Genomic DNA, 19,637 nt, shown 5'->3' with positions numbered 1-19,637 from the left:
TTATTGTGTGAACTTTAGTATTAAATCTTTGCATGGGACTGTTTTCTTGCTCCCGCAAACATTCTAATGTTTAACATAATTTTTGTTTTGCGTTATCAGTAAGATATGTAATGGATATGGATTACAATCAACCAAAACTTCAGACAGCTGCTATATGACAATATTTACACAACTATCAATACTTTGTTGACCAATTACCATGCAATGCTTAATTTTGTTCAGTCTGTGTTGCAAAAAGGTTGCATTATCAATTAAAGAAAAAAGACACATAAGCAAAACACGGTCAGGTCAAAGTGTCTGAATAATTTTTGGTCCCAATATTTTTTTCTTTAAAAAAAAAAAACAATCAATTTCACTAGTTGTCCACTGTATGAAGAATTTTTGGGTATGTCACAGTTCGCTTTATTTTGTTATACTCACTTACATGAATTATAGTGTCCTGCAACAACTAGTAAAACAATATAAACAATTATATTTGGTTTCTGAATAATTTTTGGCTTGATTGTGGTTTAATTCTTGTTAAAACTACAAAGTAATTCAGTCAATAGCAGTGAGTGATTTTCTTTCTTTCATTTTCTTGGATTATCATTAAAGACACCAACAGCAGATATATATCCTGGCCACTATATCCTCTTAAAGCCTGAGAAAAAAAGTTTTAGTTTTTCTTTTTTTTTCTCCATGTCTTTACATTGTTTAGAGCATTAAAAATAATGAAAAAAAAAGAGAAGATATTTCATTCATACATTATGCTATGTCCCTGGTAGAGGACATCAGGACTCAATTTCTTAAAAAAATAAAATAAAAAGACATGAATGAACATGCATAGGCAAAAACAAATGATTCACCAATCCCCAATACATTTTTAGTTTTGAAGATTTTTTTTATCAAATATTTTTTATTTCTTTGTATAAAGATGATTCACAACTATATTATAACAGAATGATTCAATATACCATTTTTCTGCAAAATGTTTGTAAAATGACCATAAACAGGTTTTCTCATTACATGTATCTATAAACTAAATCTAATTTGCATATTAATGTGTTTTTGGGGAAACATGTAATGAAAAAAGAAGTGTAATAATGGGAGTCATAATTGACAAGATTTTCATAATAATAAATAACCGGTATTTCATAGCATATTGAAATATAATTTATTTCCCTATTCATTTGTTACTTGTTCTTTTGCACTATGGAGGGGTATTTTATGCATACTCCAGTCATTATAAAAATTCAGTTGTTAAGTTACTACAAAATCCATGTGCCAGTTTGAGAACAATCCTGTGTAACAATAGTTTATATTTTCAATAAACCACACCAAGTTACTGAATGTTGAGTTTTTTTTTTTAAATTAGATTTCCTTAGGTGAAGCCATATTTAAGTGGATATAATGTGGTTTACGGTGACCTGTACCTCAAATCCTTCCAAAAATGAAAGAAACTACTCAAACAACAAAACAGATGTAAATGTTTTTACTAGTTGAAGAAATTCTCAATATTGCCATATAAAAGTGAAACTTAACATCAGGTTTTCATAGCCATGTCAGCACGAATGGATTTTTTTTAGTAAGACTAAGTAAGACTATTCTCAATAAAAAGGTACATATGGATTTTTATGAAACAAAGTACATTAAAAGGCATTCACATTATACAACTACTGTGTAATGACCCCTTAACTTGACCTTAAAATGTTTACAAACAGAAAAAAAAAAGGAACATGGCCGGGCATTACTACGAAACATTAACATTCATCTACCAATTTCCTCTAACCTTCATAAGGATATAAAAAAATGCATTATATGGCTAGTAAATTTAGCAAGATCAAAAAATGATCAAAAAGATTTACATCTACACATCCTTGTGATCTGTACTGTGGAACATGAACTTCTCCAATGACTTTCATGCACATTTGCCTATAGTTCATCTAGATCAAATAAATTTAATTTACATCAGTCTGAGTACTGTACAAACAAAAATTAGTGAGCAGTTCACAGAACTGTAGAACAGAGCAAATTGTATGAACATTAACAGACCATTTCAGAAGGATAAAACACCAACATCATATTTCAGAGTGGATAAAAGCAGTTAGGCCCAAGTAAAAACAACAAATGAATTGTATGTACAGTTTATCTGATCAAACAACGTTCAGAAAACTGAATGATTTGGAATAACCTGCATTGCAGGAAATTAATTCATCAGTAATTCGACCTTCTTTCATTTACTGAGCTTTGATAGGGGAAATGGATTGATGACTGAGACTGAAGAGATTCTGTAGAAGCAGCACCATGAGTCCTCTGATGCTCCTCCAAAAGATTTAGAAAAGCAAAGGCTTTGTCACACTCGGTGCATTCATAGACCACTTGTCCAACATGGGTTTCTTGATGCTTTTGCAAATGAGCAAACATGGTGAAGGATTTATAGCACATATCACACCGGTACTCTCTGTTGTCCTCACTCAGGTTTTGATGTTCAACATGTTTCCTTTTATGTTTTGCGAGATCATTTGCTGTAAGGTAGGTTCTGCTGCATATTGGGCACTGGTGCTGTCTTTTTGCGTCATGTATTTTACAGTGAGATACAAGAGCCGTTTCTGTTTTAAATGATTCTGAGCATACATTACACTGGTAAGGGCGTTCACTGTGTATCTGCTGGTGCTGTGTAAGGTAGCGTTTCTTCGTAAAGTCTTTTTTACAAACCAAGCACTTAAAAGGACGTGGATCCTCATGATGCTTTTTATGATGCTCCATTAAACTGCTATTGGAGGAGAATCGTCTTTTACAGATGGGACAGATAATGAAGTCTTCTCCAACATCAACCTCCACCTCTTCATCATTACCTGCTTGAAAAAGAGTCCCTGAACTCTGATTCTTGGAGAAAGAGCCTGATGGCTCTGAACGATGCTTTTCTGAAAAGGTCAACTTTCTATTACTACAGTGGTGTTTGCGGAAAGCATCACTTCCAAGAAAACTGTCTCCACATTCCGTGCATTCATACTGAGTAGCAGCAGTTAAATGGCATTGTTCGTGTTCATCAAGGTCTTTCTTAGTGGGAAAAGTCATATTACAAACACTGCACATGTGAGAATGAACAGAGAGGTGATTTGCGAGGTCTAAGGCTTGGTAAAAACTCTCTGGACATATGGGGCACTGGTAAATTTTGGCATGCTTTACAGTTTCTACACGGACCATCTTTTCACTGGTAGGAACGTTAGTGTCCTTGGAAGCATTTTCATTCCCATGGCTTCGTAAATGAGTGAGAAAAAGGTGGTGGTGTGTAAAGCTCATGCTGCAATGATTACACTGATAAGAACGTGGACCCGACAGCTGATGGCTGAGCTGATGCTTTTTTAGGTGGAACCCATGTAAAAAATGCTTGTTACATTCAGGACATGAGTATGGGCGTTCTTTTGCTGGATTGCAGCCATGTTCTGAGAGCTGTTCTGGATCTGGAAATCTTACTTGACAAATTCCACAGCGGTACTTGTACTGCTCAATGTTACTTGAGATGGCAGGAGCCACTTGCATTGTTTGAGGCAGTTTGGGGGGAATCAATGGTGGAAGCTCCTCTTCTTGCTCTGTGTGCATCTTGCGATGTTCTGCTCGACTTGTTTTGCAGGAAAAGGTTTTATCACAAAGGTCACATGGAAAGTTTTCATCACGGTGGGTAACCATGTGCTCAGCTAGTTCCGTTGAGCGTGTAAAGCTCAGGTGACACTTGGTACAGCGGTGAGGACTCTTTCTGATGTGTGTCTGCTTGTGTTTGCGCAGGGAGAAGAGCGAGACAAAGCCTTTACCACACATTTGACACTGAAACTCCGACTTGTGGCTCCGCTGATGTTGTTGCAAGTTCCCAAGCTGGAAAAAGCACTTCCCACATTCTTCACACTCAAATGGTTTTTCACCGAGATGACATCTTTGATGATCCTCAAGACTTTCTGAAGTTAAGAATGTTTTACCACAAACATGGCAAGGAAAGTACGGTGCTGAATCCGAGTCATTGTCGCTGTCATCTTCATCTACAAAATTTCTGGAGTCTTCCTCATCTGATTCCTGACTTGGACTGCCAGATGATTTCTTCAATTCATTATCAGAGAGGCTTTTGATAAAATCCTCTTTGTGTTTTATTCTGCAGTGCTTCCTGTATGACTTTTTTAACATATAGGTTTTGTCACATGGTTCACACCTATATACTTCGGCCTGCTCAGTTCTTGCTTTCACACTAGATTCTTTGGAGTTGGGTGGGTGTACATGCAAATGAGCCATCCTGTTGTGAACGGTCAGAGCTTTAGCAGTCCAAAACCGCATCTTACAACTGTTACAGACAAAGGGACGACTAGGGTCATGACAAGCTCTATGAATGTCCAGGTCAGATGGAAAACGAAAATTCTTGAAACAAATTTCACAGGTATTATCCATTTTTTCCTGATGTTGCAATTTCATATGCCTTTGCAATATACCAGCTTGAGCAAATACTTTATTGCACACATGGCATCTGTGGATATCGGATCTGCGGTCTTTTTCCTGATGTTGCAATTTCATATGCCTTTGCAATATACCAGCTTGAGCAAATACTTTATTGCACACATGGCATCTGAGGATATCGGATCTGCGGTCTTGATCCTCACGGCCATGCTCCTCCAAATGACTTATGAGCCTCAGTCCATCGGTGAAACTCTGATCACACTCAGAACACTGATACTTGTGAATAGAGACATCTTCTTTCTCTGCATCATTTTCCTGGTCTTGATCTTTACATGAGAATTTAGTCTGCAGTACTCCAGTCCCTGTTGTATTAGAACCCTTGTTAAATACAAGAACAGTGTCATTTAATTCACCTGCACTTTCCATCGCAGATCCATTATTCGAGACAATGGTGTGACCTGTACATTTTCTTCTGTGTTTCTCCATTGTCTTTCTGGTCCAAAAACCAACATGACATTTTTTGCAAGAAAGTGGGTACACTCCCGTATGTATGCGCATGTGCATACTCAGGCCAGCTTTTTTGAAAAACCGCATGTTGCACTCTGGGCATTTAAGAGGCTTGATAAGGTCTGTATTTGTACATGCACGCTGTTCACTTGTGTTTATCTGACTGCTGCTTTCTTGGTTCTGTCCATTCTCATCATCAATCTGCTCTTGCTTTATGACTTGCATGTGACTTGATACCAATTGCTGCTGATCATTATTTGACTCTTGTGGCTGATCAGATCTATGCTTTGCTAAAAAATGTTGCTGGAGCTGGGAGAACAACAAAAACCGGTCACTACAGTTAGCACAGGAAAAACCTTTTATCTTGGTGGGGCTCTTGTCTTTGCGATTTGCCTCTTGAGGGGATCCGGATGATTTCGAGCTAATGACACATGTCTTTTGGTGTACAGAAAGTGCATCCCGGGTAAAAAGGTCACCACACTTATCACAAAGAACTTTTTCTTGATTTTCTCCCTTTCCATTGCATTTAGCCAAGTGTCGCTTCAAGTAGTCTGTTCTGATGAAATGCTCTCCACAGTTGGCGCAGCCATATGGTTTTTCCCCTGTATGAAGACGTACATGCACCTTCAGTTGTCCAGGTAATTTAAAGCGTCGTGGGCAATACTCACATTGGTATTTAAATTTATTCATGTAGTGCACCTGTATACGTTGCAGAAGTTTGGATGTTTCTCTGCATGGTTGGATTTGAACATCATTCTTGGCAGGCGGCACAATTTTCTTTGAAATCTTTTTGCATCTGATTGTGAGGTTGTGCCTCCTCAAAGTCTTAGTAGTACTGTAAGTTTTGCCACATCTTTTGCAGGGAAAAGGTTTATCTGTGATGTGGAGCATGGCCATGTGACGCTTCAGATCACTCAGGGTTGACAACCGCTTTGAGCAAACTTTGCACTGCAACATGTTACCATCTTCCTGGGTTTTGCTTTGGGGACTTGTGCTCAAGCTGTCAAGACTCATCTTTACAACTCGTACCTCAAGTTGACGCTTTCCTCTGCAGCGTGCTTGGTGCAGTTTTAAATGATCATAGCGTGAGAAACAACTTTCACATGTCTTGCAACGATATGGCTTGACTTCTGTATGAGTGAGAATGTGGCGCCTAAGATATCTGGCCCTCAAAAATGATTTAGTGCAAAATTTGCACTTCAATGCCTCACCATTTTCTCCAGGGACCACAGTGCCCTCTTTCTGATTTTTTACTTCAGCAAACATAGATTTAATTTTCTCAGATCGTCTTAAACTCTCCGGTCTATGTTCCTTGCACAGACCATCACAAAATGCCTCATGTTGCAAGTATTGATCCTGACTGTCAAATTTCTGTTCACAGTGCATGCATGCATATGCGGTTTCCTTTGAATGAAGAGACAGATGTCTCTGTAGAAAACTGCTAGATCTAAACCATTTAAAGCATTGTGGACATTGCTGCTTAAATTTGCCCTTCTCATTTGTTCCTGTTCCAGTTTCCATTTCAGTTTTGTTATGCTTACCCTGGCACTGCTTTTCGTGACCATTTCGGTAGTTTTTTCTAGTAAAAACTCTCCCACATTTTCTGCAAGCAGGTTTTATCTGGTCTCCATTGCATTGCTCAACATGATCCTTAAATTTTCTTTTCCTGTAAAACTTCCCACACTTTGAGCAAGGGAAAACTGTCTTGGCCAAGTGGGCTCTCTCATGGAGCTTCAAATTGTTTGGAAAGCGAAAGGAATGCGGGCAGTATGAGCAATTATAGGCTATTGTCTTTTTTGAAGAACTGCCTACACTATGTCCTGCCTGTAATTGTTTAGCATTTGATGTTTGTAATGGAGGTGGTTTCTCCATTGTGCATTTTTTCTGATGGAATTTGAGAACTTCCTTTCTGTGGAAGTGCCTGCCACAATTTAGACATGGAAAAGGCTTTTCACCAGTGTGAAGGCGAATGTGGCGAATAAGCGCAGTACGACTCGAGAAATGATGTTTGCAGAACTGACATTTGGATGCAGAAGGTTCAGGCATATGAGATAAACAATGCTCACTAAGTGCCTTTGAGTCCATGAAGTCTTCTTGGCAGAGACCACATTTGAACTCCTCTTTGTAATTTTCTTGTACCTTTTGAGGTGTAGCTTGGTTCTTTGGAGGGAGAAGTTCCTCAAGTTTGCGCCTTCTCTCATGCACAGCCACATGTCGAAGCAGAAATACTGGAAACTTGAACTGCAAAGGGCAATCAGGGCACTTAAGCATGCCTTTTTTTGGATGGGACTGTCTGTGCTTTAGCAAATCTCCAATAGACGGCAGAACTTCCCAGCAGACTGAACACTGTACATTCCTCCTGTGCACATTTTTGTGAGCCATTAGGTGTCCATGCCTGGCAAAATTTTTACCACAGTCTAAACAACGAAAAGGTTTGTTTCCTTTATGAAGTTGTAAGTGCTTTTTTAATGAGTCCGGTGAAGCGAAGGCTCTTTCACAGAAGCGACAAGAGAAAGGAAGTCTTGTGTCATCAGCACATTCTTGGCTAGATGGTCTTTGCCCAGTAGAGTTTGAATTTTTCAAATTAACAGCATTGCCATGCTTGTGCTTAATTACCTTTTTGGCATGTCCAAGCAATTTATGCTTTGCTAGATGACCGTAGAAACCAGTCTTGCTAGAATACTCTGCTGGACAAAAATTGCATTTGTATCCCGGTGCTTTTTGTAAGGACACCGTCAATGGTGACTCTTTGTCCTCTTTTTTGGAATTGTTAAGTTCCTCCAACAATTTTTTTTGTTTTACCTTTCCTTTGGCTGTATAGATTTTAAGTTTAATGCAGGTTTGCTTGATGTGTCTATTGCGGTTGGTGGCCAAAGTAAACATATCTTTACACAAAGGACATTTATATTTATCACCAATCTTTCCTTTGCCTTTTTTCATGTATTCAGTGAGACACTGTTGACGCAAATGACGTGTACGATTGTAGGAGTACTTGAAAACATGAAAACAGATTGGGCATTTAAACTTTGGTGGGAACTTGCTATCTGGAACTGAAGATTTTTCATGTGGGACAATCTTTTGAGAACACTGCTCTCGTTTATGTTTGCTAACATTCCAGGTATATTTGAATGCTTTTCCACAGTTGTCACATTTGAAGGGTTTCTCATCAGAATGTGATTTAAGGTGTGCATTCAGTTGTGCTCTGAGCCTGAAAGTCTTTCCACATACTTCACAATGTATTCGTTCAGGTGATCGGCTTGTCTTGCAAACATCCATTAGTTTCACAAAGCAGTTATGAAGTTCTACATCGGAGCCAACGGTTTCAACTACGTCTGCCATGTCACTCATTTCATGGCTTAATTCTGAATGATCTGCAGTCTGTATAGAAGGGTCTAGTATCAAAGGTGTGCATGTTGCTTTATGCTTGTGTCTTTGACATTTGTGAGCATTAGGAAAGTATAATCCACAATAGTTACATCTATGATGTGTGACAACTGTGTGCTTCAGCTCATGTTCTATATAATAAGCTTGTCGAACAAAGGACTTCCTACAGTACCTACATATGAACTTTGCTTTATCCTCAGTTAGCCCTTTGGTATGCAAGAGGGATGGTTTTATCTTGTCATTAAGCTCGACTTTGCCACAAAAGTGTTGTCCAGGCAATGTTCCACCAGCAAAGTAACTTGCACAAGTTGGACAATACTGAAACTTATGAAGAGAATGCATGCAGTGGTGGTGCTCAATTAGTTCATCTACACTTTGAACGGACTCTTGGCACTCAAAGCAATGGTATTTTTTTCCATTACAAGTTTTTTTCGCAGTTGTCTTGAGGAGAACAACAGGCTGCAGTTTTCTATTTTGGGTCTTGAAATATGATAAAGAATCTTTGCTTGAAATGGTGCCATTGCCAGTCGGATATTTTTGCTGTCCAGGATCTAGTGAGGTCCTGGACGTTAGGTCTGTCCTGAGTACTGGTGGATTTTTTGGCACATCAGTTCCCTCATCCATTTTATTAAATTCAAAGGCAGTTTTCAGAAGAACTGGTGGTTCAGTGTGATTAAATGGACTACACTCATTGATTTTGTTTACATGTGCATGTTCCAGGTGTTTCAGTTCCTCAGTCTTCTGCGCTGTAGTTTTTAAACCAAAACAAGACTCAAGGAATCCAAAACTACTTCGTTCGACTTGTTCACTATCTGATGTAAAGCATTTCTGTCCTTGTAGTGGAGAAGAATTTCCATGGACATGCTTTGAAGAGATGCTTTTAGGATCGGGTTTGTTGCTTTCCAATTGATAGATATCAACAGAATTTTCTCCTTGTCCAGATAACCCAATTGTCTCTTGAAATCCAGGTTTAGATGATGTGCTTTTAGGATCTAGGTGGTTACTTTCCAATAGACAGCCATCAAGAGAATCTTTTCCATGGCCAGAGATCTCAATTTTCCCTTGAAAGTTGGGCTTTGAGGATGTGTTTTCAGGATTTTGGTTAATTACATGTAATTGGTTGTCACCAAGTGAACATTCTCCATTACCAGAAATCACAAATGTTTTTTCAAGGTCAGGGTTTGATGATGTGTTTTCAGGATCTGGGTTTGTCCTTTCCAATTGGCAAAAACCTAATGAATCTATGGTTGGGCAAATGTTTTCATCCCTATTAGAAGTCAATAAAGTATCAATATTTGCATGATTTGAGACACAAGTGGAACCATCCTGAGAGGTACTAATCTCTTTGCAATGATCCAAAAAACATTCCAAATCACAAGTCATTTCCCTTTCCTCAATTTGCCCATCTTTTGACAAAGGCACTGCACCATTCATATTGTCCACATCTTGTACTTCTGTATATGGAACCTCAGCATTTGTAAGTAACCCCTCACTACAGTCACTACCAGTTTGGTTTACACTTTCATTGCTCTCACCTGTGGCTACTGGAGGTCCAGTGTCCTGGTGCACATTTATTTCACTCATATCCGCTTCCACAGATAAGTGCATTGCATTACTTGAATCAAGGTCTCCATCTAAAGGCTGACCAGCCTGGTTGCTCAGGCCTAATGAACTCAAATTGCAATCAAGACTTGCTTCTGTGTCAGAGCAGCTGCTAATATCGGAATATTCAACAAGACCAGCATCTGTCTCAAAGGCAGGTTCTAATATTGCCTTGTCTGAATGTGCTTCCAATGTGGACTCAACCTCTACCGAGTTAGGCAAGAGAGAGGGTCTAATGTTACCATTATTTTCTTCTTTATCCCCTGGCTTATCCTGTTCAAGGTCAGTTGAATTCATTACATCTTGCCAACATGATTCATAGCATGTGTGCTGCAGGGAACCAGACACCAAGTCTTTTATGTCTGATTCAGCAATGTCTTGCAAATCCATCATGCTTGAAAAGTTCTCCTTCTCAATCAACTGTTCTATCTCATGAGCAAAGCTCTCCTCTGATTCCACTGAAATTCCATTACAGTCCATAGATCCAACTGAAGTTTCCGGGCTCTGTTTAGACCGAATCTGCGCTTGCTGAAGTGCATTCCATGTTTGAGCCATCCTGGTGTTCTCCTCAAAGGACTAATTCTCCATAAACTCTGAAAGACAAATGTCCATGTGATTACCAAAAAGTGCACGTTTGTAAGTAAAAATATGCAGTAAGAGAAAAATGAAATGCTCACCACACTTATCCACTACCTATCAGTGGGAACATTATAGCTGATTTGACCAAAGACCTGCATAAAGAAAAAGAAAATCTATTTTTAAAAATCACCATTTAAAACCATAATAATAATAATAATAAAAAAAACACTTTATGAACTACAATATGCATAAATATCTCCATGTTCAAAGAAACATGCACACATTACTGTCAACTAGTAGTACTGCAACACCATTAAGCCAAAACAGCCGCACTGAAATAATGTGATCTCGAGGTAATGGAAGCACAAACTATGCAACTTGGAGTTGGACAAAATGAGGTTTCCTCATTATCAAAAGAAATGATAAAACTGCTACAAATAACATTTTAAAAAGTCGTTTTAAGTGACTCATTCTACATGAAGGGGTTGCTCCCTCATGTTGTTGAGATGACCAGAGGACCAGTAGTACATGTAATTGCTACCGCCATTATAAAGAATAGCAAGAAAAACAAAAGTAAATACACCATATACTGATTTTCCAGAAATACAGTCAGGTGGGGAAAAAACAGTGGTTGCTGGAGTACACAATGCTTGCAGCAGCAAACAATCCCAGAGAGAGTATGGGGATGACTGACAGCTCAGAGGAATGAAGCAGCACAGCCAAAGACCATCAAGAAACACCACATAACAGTTTGTTGGTACTAGGGCTGAAACGATTCCTCGAGTAACTCGAGTAACCCGATTACAAAAAATGATCTAGGCAAATTCCTCTGCCTTGAAGCATCTTTTAATTTATTTTAGATCTCACGTCAGGTTCTTTCGCAATGATTTTTTTAATGTGACAACGCGTTTACGTCACCCACAAAGCAGAAGAAGACACCAGCGCTGCGTCCGAAGTCGCATACTGCAAGGAGTCAGCAGTGTTTTGATTTGAGGGCGCGGGCAAACGTAAAGAGAATGTCGTGGCGTGTGTCAATTGCAAGATAGAGCTGTAATACCACAACTAGGGCCCTATGATTTCCGCGATGCAGAAAACGAGGACGGAATCGCGGAATCCAGTCATAAAAACGAAATTTACAGTTTAACGCGGAATGGCACGGAATTTGCCAAATTTTGAATGAATTAACCAAAAATAGGTCATTGTACTTGCATCAAATCATGATATGGACTAATATCTGTAAATATTAAGCCAGAACAGTCTATTTAAATATGAATCCTGCATGTTCTGTGTGTCTCTTTTAATGAATGGAGCAGAAGCGAAGTCTTCCTTTATCACACACACTGAAGCGCGCGTGACGCTCCGGTGATTTCAGCCTCGGCTGTCTCACTAAATAAGACGTGAACACACAAACAACATCTCCAGAACTGCTCTCACAGTCACTTCATGAGCATTTGACCGCTTGATTTGAGTAAAACTAGCGTCACATCACATACAGTCGTGGCCAAAAGTTTTGAGAATTACATAAATATTAGTTTTCAAAAAGTTTGCTGCTAAACTGCTTTTAGATCTTTGTTTCAGTTGTTTCTGTGATGTACTGAAATAGAATTACAAGCACTTCATACGTTTCAAAGGCTTTTATCGACAATTACATGACATTTATGCAAAGAGTCAGTATTTGCAGTGTTGGCCCTTCTTTTTCAGGACCTCTGCAATTTGACTGGGCATGCTCTCAATCAACTTCTGGGTCAAATCCTGACTGATAGCAACCCATTCTTTCATAATCACTTCTTGGAGTTTGTCAGAATTAGTGGATTTTTATTTGTCCACCCACCTCTTAAGGATAGACCACAAGTTCTCAATGGGATTAAGATCTGGGGAGTTTCCAGGCCATGGACCCAAAAACCCCACACATGAATGGTGTCAGGATGCTTTACTGTTGGCATGACACAGCACTGATGGTAGCGCTCACCTTTTCTTCTCCGGACAAGCCTTTTTCCAGATGCCCCCAACAATCGGAAAGGGGCTTCATTGGAGAATGACTTTGCCCCAGTCCTCAGCAGTCCATTCACTATACTTTCCGCAGAAGATCAATCTGTCCCTGATGTTTTTTTTTGGAGAGAAGTGGCTTCTTTGCTGCCCTTCTTGACACCAGGCCATCTTCCAAAAGTCTTGGCCTCACTGTGCGTGCAGATGCGCTCACACCTGCCTGCTGCCATTCCTGAGTAAGCTCTGCACTGGTGGCACTCCGATCCCGCAGCTAAATCCTCTTTAGGAGACGATCTTGGACTTTCTTGGACGCCCTGAAGCCTTCTTTACAAGAATTTAACCTCTTTCCTTGAAGTTCTTGATGATCCTATAAATTGTTGATTTAGGTGCAATCTTAATAGCCACATATCCTTGTCTGTGAAGCCATTTTTATGCAACGCAATGGCTGCACGCGTTTCTTTGCAGGTTAACAATGGAAGAACAATGATTTCAAGCATCACCCTCCTTTTAACATGTCAAGTTCTAACCCAATCAGCCTGACATAATGATCTCCAGCCTTGTGCTTGTCAACATTCTCACCTGAGTGAACAAGACGATTACTGAAATGATCTTCAGCAGGTCCTTTAATGACAGCAATGAAATGCAGTGGAAAGGTTTTTTTGGGATTAAGTGAATTTTCATGGCAAAGAAGGACTATGCAATTCATCTGATCACTCTTCATAACATTATGGAGTATATGCAAATTGCTATTATAAAAACTTATGCAGCAACTTTTTCAATTTCCAATATTTATGTAATTCTCAAAACTTTTGGCCACGACTGTACACAGAACTGTAAAGGTACATCAACCCGTCAAAATAAAAGTCCGGTTAAAGACTATTGTTCAGCAGAATGTACATAGCCTACTACTAAAAAAAAAAGAAAAAAAAGAAAATAAATTTTTTTTAAAGGTTTAATCTCACAACATTTCTTCCATGTTTTATTTTAAATAGTAAATCCCCTTTGTTTTCCAAAAAGTTAAGTTAATTTTCAATAATTAAAAGATAAATGCTTTATTTAAAACCCCAACTGAATGGCACTTAAATGCACTTAATTCATCTGTCAACTTTGTCATTGTTCACAGTACAAGTAAAGACAGAGAAACAATGGGTAATAATTAAATGTTTATTTTTGATGTATGCATTGCATTCTATGCATTTAAAAAAAAAAAAAAAAATTCTAAAAAAGGAAATTTAGTTGTTCATTTTAAGAGACCCAGGAGTCTTATTTTCTCTTGCATAATATTACACTTTAAGCAAAAACACATTTTATCCGATTACTCGATTAATCGGTGGAATTTTTGGTAGAATACTCGATTACTAAAATATTCGATAGCTACAGCCCTAGTTGGTACTGAATTCATGTTGTGTGTCACTCAAGTACTTTATGAAAGAAACTTCAGTACACTGCAGTTCATTTCAAATCTATTTTTCAGGGAACAAGTAATGGGTTAACAACTTAGCACAAAGCCAGAATCAGAAGTTAATGAGGGTCAGATTACCATTGCATGCAAGCCTCACTACAGTGCCCTCCACTAATATTAGCACCCCTGCTCCTGCTGAGAAAAATCTGCATTGTTTATCTTTTTGATTCTTTAATTAATAAAATTAACAAAATTCTTACTTTTCATTTAAGTAAAACAATTGAAAGAGAGAGTGTGTGTGTGTGTGTGTGGGGGGGGGGGGGGTTGTCACATTATGAAATAAATGTGTTTTTCCAATGCATGTGGGCCACAATTATTTGCACCCATAGAAATCTCTGAAGCATATTTCCATCTAAGGCACAGCAGGGTAACTAGGAGCATGAATTTGTCCAACCATGACTTCCTTTACCACAGGATCATGAATATGAAGAACACAAAGGCAAAATATACACTCACCTAAAGGATTATTTAGGAACACCATACTAATACTGTGTTTGACCCCTTTTCGCCTTCAGAACTGCCTTAATTCTACGTGGCATTGACTCAACAAGGTGCTGAAAGCATTCTTTAGAAATGTTGGCCCATATTGATAGGATAGCATCTTGCAGTTGATGGAGATTTGTGGGATGCACATCCAGGGCACGAAGCTCCCGTTCCACCACATCCCAAATATGCTCTATTGGGTTGAGATCTGGTGACTGTGGGGGCCATTTTAGTACAGTGAACTCATTGTCATGTTCAAGAAACCAATCTGAAATGATTCGAGCTTTGTGACATGGTGCATTATCCTGCTGGAAGTGTCCATCAGAGGATGTGTACATGGTGGTCATAAAGGGATGGACATGGTCAGAAACAATGCTCAGGTAGGCTGTTGCATTTAAACGATGCCCAGTTGGCACTAAGGGGCCTAAAGTGTGCCAAGAAAACATCCCCCACACCATTACACCACCACCAGCAGCCTGTACATTGGTAACAAGGCATGATGGATCCATGTTCTCATTCGGTTTACGCCAAATTCAGACTCTACCATCTGAATGTCTCAACAGAAATCGAGACTCATCAGACCAGGCAACATTTTTCCAGTCTTCAACTGTCCAATTTTGATGAGCTCGTGCAAATTGTACTCTCTTTTTCCTATTTGTAAGTGGAGATGAGTGGTACCCGGTGGGGTCTTCTGCTGTTGTAGCCCATCCGCCTCAAGGTTGTGCGTGTTGTGCTTTGCTGCATACCTCTGTTGTAACAAGTGATTATTTCACTCAAAGTTGCTTTTCTATCAGCATGAATCAGTCGGCCAATTCTCCTCTGACCTCTATCATCAACAAGGCATTTTCGCCCACAGAACTGCCACATACTGGATGTTTTTTTCCCTTTTCACACCATTCTTTGTAAACCCTAGAAATGGTTGTGCGTGAAAATCCCAGTAACTGAGCAGATTGTGAAATACTCAGACCGGCCCGTCTGGCACCAACAACCATGCCACGTTCAAAATTGCTTAAATCACCTTTTTTCCCCATTCTGACATTCAGTTTGGAGTTCAGGAGATTTTCTTGACCAGGACCGCAGCCCTAAATGCATTGAAGCAACTACCATGTGATTGGTTGATTAGATAATTGCATTAATGAGAAATTGAACAGGTGTTCCTAATAATCCTTTAGGTGAGTGTAGTTCTGAAGTGCAGCACAAGTTTGTTGAGCTTCTCAAAATAGAAAGTGGCTGTAAGAAAATAGCTAAAGCATTGAAAATACCCATTCCCACCATCGGAGCAATAATTAAGTTGTTCCAATAAACTAAAGATGTTAAAAATCTGCCTGGAAGATATCGTCTTAATGCACGGTGAGGAAAAGAGGTTGAGTGGCCAAAGACTTTCCTAGGATCACAGCCAGAGAAGTGCAGAGATAAGAGTTGAAGTTTGGGTTTGAAGAAAAATCCTCTATTATCCAAAAACAAACTCCAGAATCTTTAATGTTGTGGGCATATATTTCTGCCAGAGGTCCTGGACATCTTGTTCAGATAAATGGCATCATGGATTATATCAAAAACCAACAGATAAAAAAAAAAATCTAAACCTGACTGCCTATGTAAGGCTATGGTTGGATCATCCATCAGGACAATGATCCAAAAACAAACATAAATATCAACAAAAATGTATCACCGAGCACATAATGAAGCCTCTGCCATGGCTGTCCTAGTTCTCTGACATGAACCCTATAGAAAATGAGTGGGGTAAACTGAAGAGAAGAAGCACCAACATTTAGTTGGGAATCTGAAGGGTCTGGAGAGATTCTGAATGAAGGAATGTTCTCTGATCTCTTGTCAGGTGTTCTACAAACTCATCAGGCATTATAGGAGAAGACTCCACCACGACACCAGTGGTCTACTTAAATCTTCGGTTCACACACAAGGTTTTTGTAAATGATCAAAGAGAAGAAATACTGGTTTTCTTATTGTGAACCAAACTGGTATACCTAGGTGGTCAATGGTTTATCATTCAGCTAGAAAATGATTTTAAAAATGTCCAGATTAAATCAGATTTACCTTCAACCCTAAATCACTTGTATAATCAACTAAATCCCTGTTTACACTAGAGAGGTTTGACTGCAGTGAAGAAGTCTTCAGGACATCACAGAGTGTCCAGCAAGCACCAGGACCATCTCTTCCTGAGGAGTCAGCTACGGAATCGTTTTACCTGCAGTGCAGAGCTTGCTCCGGAATGGCAGCAGATTGGTCTGAGAGCATCGGCACACACAGTGAGGCCAAGACTTTTGAACAATGGCCTGGTTTTCAAGAAAGGCAGCAAAGCAGCCACTTCTCTTCAAGAAAAATGTCAAGGACAGACTGACAAGGATTGGACACAAGAAGACTGGTGCAAAGTTATTTTCTCTGATGAAGTCCCTTTCTGACTTTTTGGGACATCTGGAAAATTGATTGTTCAGAGAAGAAAAGGTGAACGCTACCATGAGTCCTACATTGTGCCAACAGTGAAGCATCCTAAGACAATCCATGGGTGGGGCTGTTTTTCAACCAAGGGAGTGGGTTCTCTCATTATTCTGTCCGAAAAAACGTCCCGAGGGAGCGACTTCTTCAGACGATCCATGAGCAATTTGGTGATGATCCATGCATTTTCCAGCATTATGGAGCACCATGTCACAAAACTAAAGAAGTGGCACAAAGATCATTACATTGAAAATTGATTCATAGCCAAGGAACTCCCCGGATCTCAATCCCATAGAGAACCTGTGGTAAGTCCTGAAAAGGCAATAGTTTTTTGCCAATAAATGCCTTTAAAACTTATGCTTATCGTTTTTCAGCATACCATAGAAACATGTGAAAAAATAAATCTACAACTACTGAAGCAGCAAACTTTACAAAACACTATACAAAACTATTGTCACTGCCAAAACTTTAGGCCCATCTGTAAGCTACAAGTTACAAACATGGTATATAAGTCTGTTGAGTAAACAAGTAAAAATTTACTAGCCAATGGTGATTCTATTACCAAGGTCTGCGTAGATGATTGACCTTATAAGAACTAATAAGACTGTAGGCTTTGGAGCCACTACCATGTGCACTTCAACATATTGCGCAACAGTGCTTTAGGCGACTGAAGCTTCCTGATACCATGCCTCTCTCCTCTCCTAGGGCAATAAAGGAAAAAAGCCCAAAAATAGAACTCTGCTAAGGAAAAAAGCTGAAGGCTAGTCTTGAATAGACAAAAGCGTGAAAGCAACCCATGGAAGTAACATGAAACCGTATTCATTAAAAAAAAAAAAAAAAAAAGAATTAGGGGTTCTAAAATTAACCTGTAGTGTACCAATAAAAACACAAATATTACTATATCTGGGAGCACCAAAAAAGTTTGTAGTTTCACCTATCCAAAGATAATTTCCACCCAAGTCAAAAAACACCTACTTCACTAATATACTGTGTTAAATAAGCAGTACAACGGACCAGTAGTATTGGCAAATATGCCAAATTCCATAAAATACCCTAATGACCTACTAGTGAAAGTATGCTAACTGATGCCTATACAATAGTGCTGGGCAGTACACAGGTTCAAACCGAATTCAGGTGTTTATTTTTCTTATGATATGAATTTTTAAAATACAGCAATACCGGTGTAATTTCAATAATGTTCATAACACGTTTGAGAGGGGACTCTTTTCACAGTTGCACTTTGGCAAGGACACAGCTGTCTGCAGGGCTGCATTAATAGCTCACTGGGCCCCAGGGCTATGAGTTACTGCAGGGCCCTCCCCACCACTTTAGGTCACCAACTATAGAGAGAGGAAAAAACCCCCGCATTTTTCTAAAACACTGCTGAAGTTGTTTTACATAAATATAATCTAGAAACATTTAGAATAACAGTTGCCAATTCCTTTACAATATACAGTCGTGGCCAAAAGTTTTGAGAATTACATAAATATTAGTTTTCAAAAGGTTTGCTGCTAAACTGCTTTTAGATCTTTGTTTCAGTTGTTTCTGTGATGTACTGAAATATAATTACAAGCACTTCATACGTTTCAAAGGCTTTTATCGACAATTACATGACATTTATGCAAAGAGTCAGTATTTGCAGTGTTGGCCCTTCTTTTTCAGGACCTCTGCAATTCGACTGGGAATGCTATCAATCAACTTCTGGGCCAAATCCTGACTGATAGCAACCCATTCTTTCATAATCACCTCTTGGAGTTTGTCAGAATTAGTGGGTTTTTGTTTGTACACCCGTCTCTTGAGGATTGACCACAAGTTCTCAACGGGATTAAGATCTGGGGAGTTTCCAGGCCATGGACCCAAAATTTCAACATTCTGGTCCCCGAGCCACTCAGTTATCACTTTTGCCTTATGGCACGGTGCTCCATCGTGCAGGAAAATGCATTGTTCTTCACCGAACTGTTGTTGGATTGTTGGACGGAGTTGCTGTTGGAGGGTGTTCCAACCCATTCTTTATTCATGGCTGTGTTTTTGGGCAGAATTGTGAGTGAGCCCACTCCCTTGGATGAGAAGCAACCCCACACATGAATGGTGTCAGGATGCTTTACTGTTGGCATGACACTTTCTGATGTTTGATTAACATTATTGACACAAATGTCTTTATTAGCAGCTTCTGTCACTTTAAGACCTCAGGGTCTGAACTCAAGTCAAGTAACAAAAGCAAAACAGTCTCAAGTTCACCATGGTCTCAAAATGAGTATTTACTAAATGAATTCTCTCCCGGTGACATGCCCCCACGGAAGAAAAAAAAAAAAACCTGAAATGATGAAATCTGGTGAATATTGTGGAAACGAATTGATACATTTAGATAAATATATTTCATACATTATAGTATGTTATAATACAACTTATTAGGCCTATATATTTATAGAATAGCAAAGTAGGCCTAATCAATATACAAGACTGAACCACATATAAAGGCTATAATGATCATTTTGCCAACAATGAACCATAGATTTGTTCAGTTTAATACGTTTTATTTTTAACTTAAATACAACATATAACATTCAAAACTCATTGGCTTAGACTGCATTTGAAGAAAAATAACAGTTTTCTGTAGCCTTGTGCAAACTTATTCAATAGAATTTGACTTCTAGAATGTTCTTTCCAGTGAAACCATTTATATTTTTAATTTAATTAGACAACATTTTAAGGAAGTGTAGTGCAAATATCTTTATATAATTATACTTCCATTATAGTTAACTTT

The 19,637-nt window shown here is 38.9% G+C and overlaps 2 protein-coding genes across 3 annotated transcripts in view; one reads left to right on the top strand and one right to left on the bottom strand.

Moving 5' to 3' along the window:
• Positions 1 to 19,637, top strand: part of LOC132103640 (protein BTG3-like) — a 232,998-nt gene that overhangs the window by 7,224 nt on the left and 206,137 nt on the right. The window lies entirely within an intron of this gene.
• LOC132103021 (uncharacterized) overlaps positions 1,457 to 19,637 on the bottom strand; it is a 32,858-nt gene continuing 14,677 nt past the window's right edge. For both annotated transcript variants that reach the window (XM_059507812.1, XM_059507813.1), the window contains exons 3-5: positions 10,590 to 10,643; positions 4,541 to 10,505; positions 1,457 to 4,441 (exon numbers count right to left, since the gene is read on the bottom strand). In XM_059507812.1, coding sequence (XP_059363795.1) covers positions 2,194 to 4,441; positions 4,541 to 10,467 — 8,175 coding nt within the window. In that variant the 5' untranslated portion in view covers positions 10,468 to 10,505; positions 10,590 to 10,643 and the 3' untranslated portion in view covers positions 1,457 to 2,193. The remainder of the gene's footprint in view (positions 4,442 to 4,540; positions 10,506 to 10,589; positions 10,644 to 19,637) is intronic.

Source organism: Carassius carassius, chromosome 24, assembly GCF_963082965.1.
Source record: "Carassius carassius chromosome 24, fCarCar2.1, whole genome shotgun sequence".
In the NCBI taxonomy this organism is placed as follows: Eukaryota; Metazoa; Chordata; class Actinopteri; order Cypriniformes; family Cyprinidae; genus Carassius; species Carassius carassius.
Note: the sequence above shows the minus strand (reverse complement) of the source record. Positions and strands in the feature narration are given on the sequence as shown.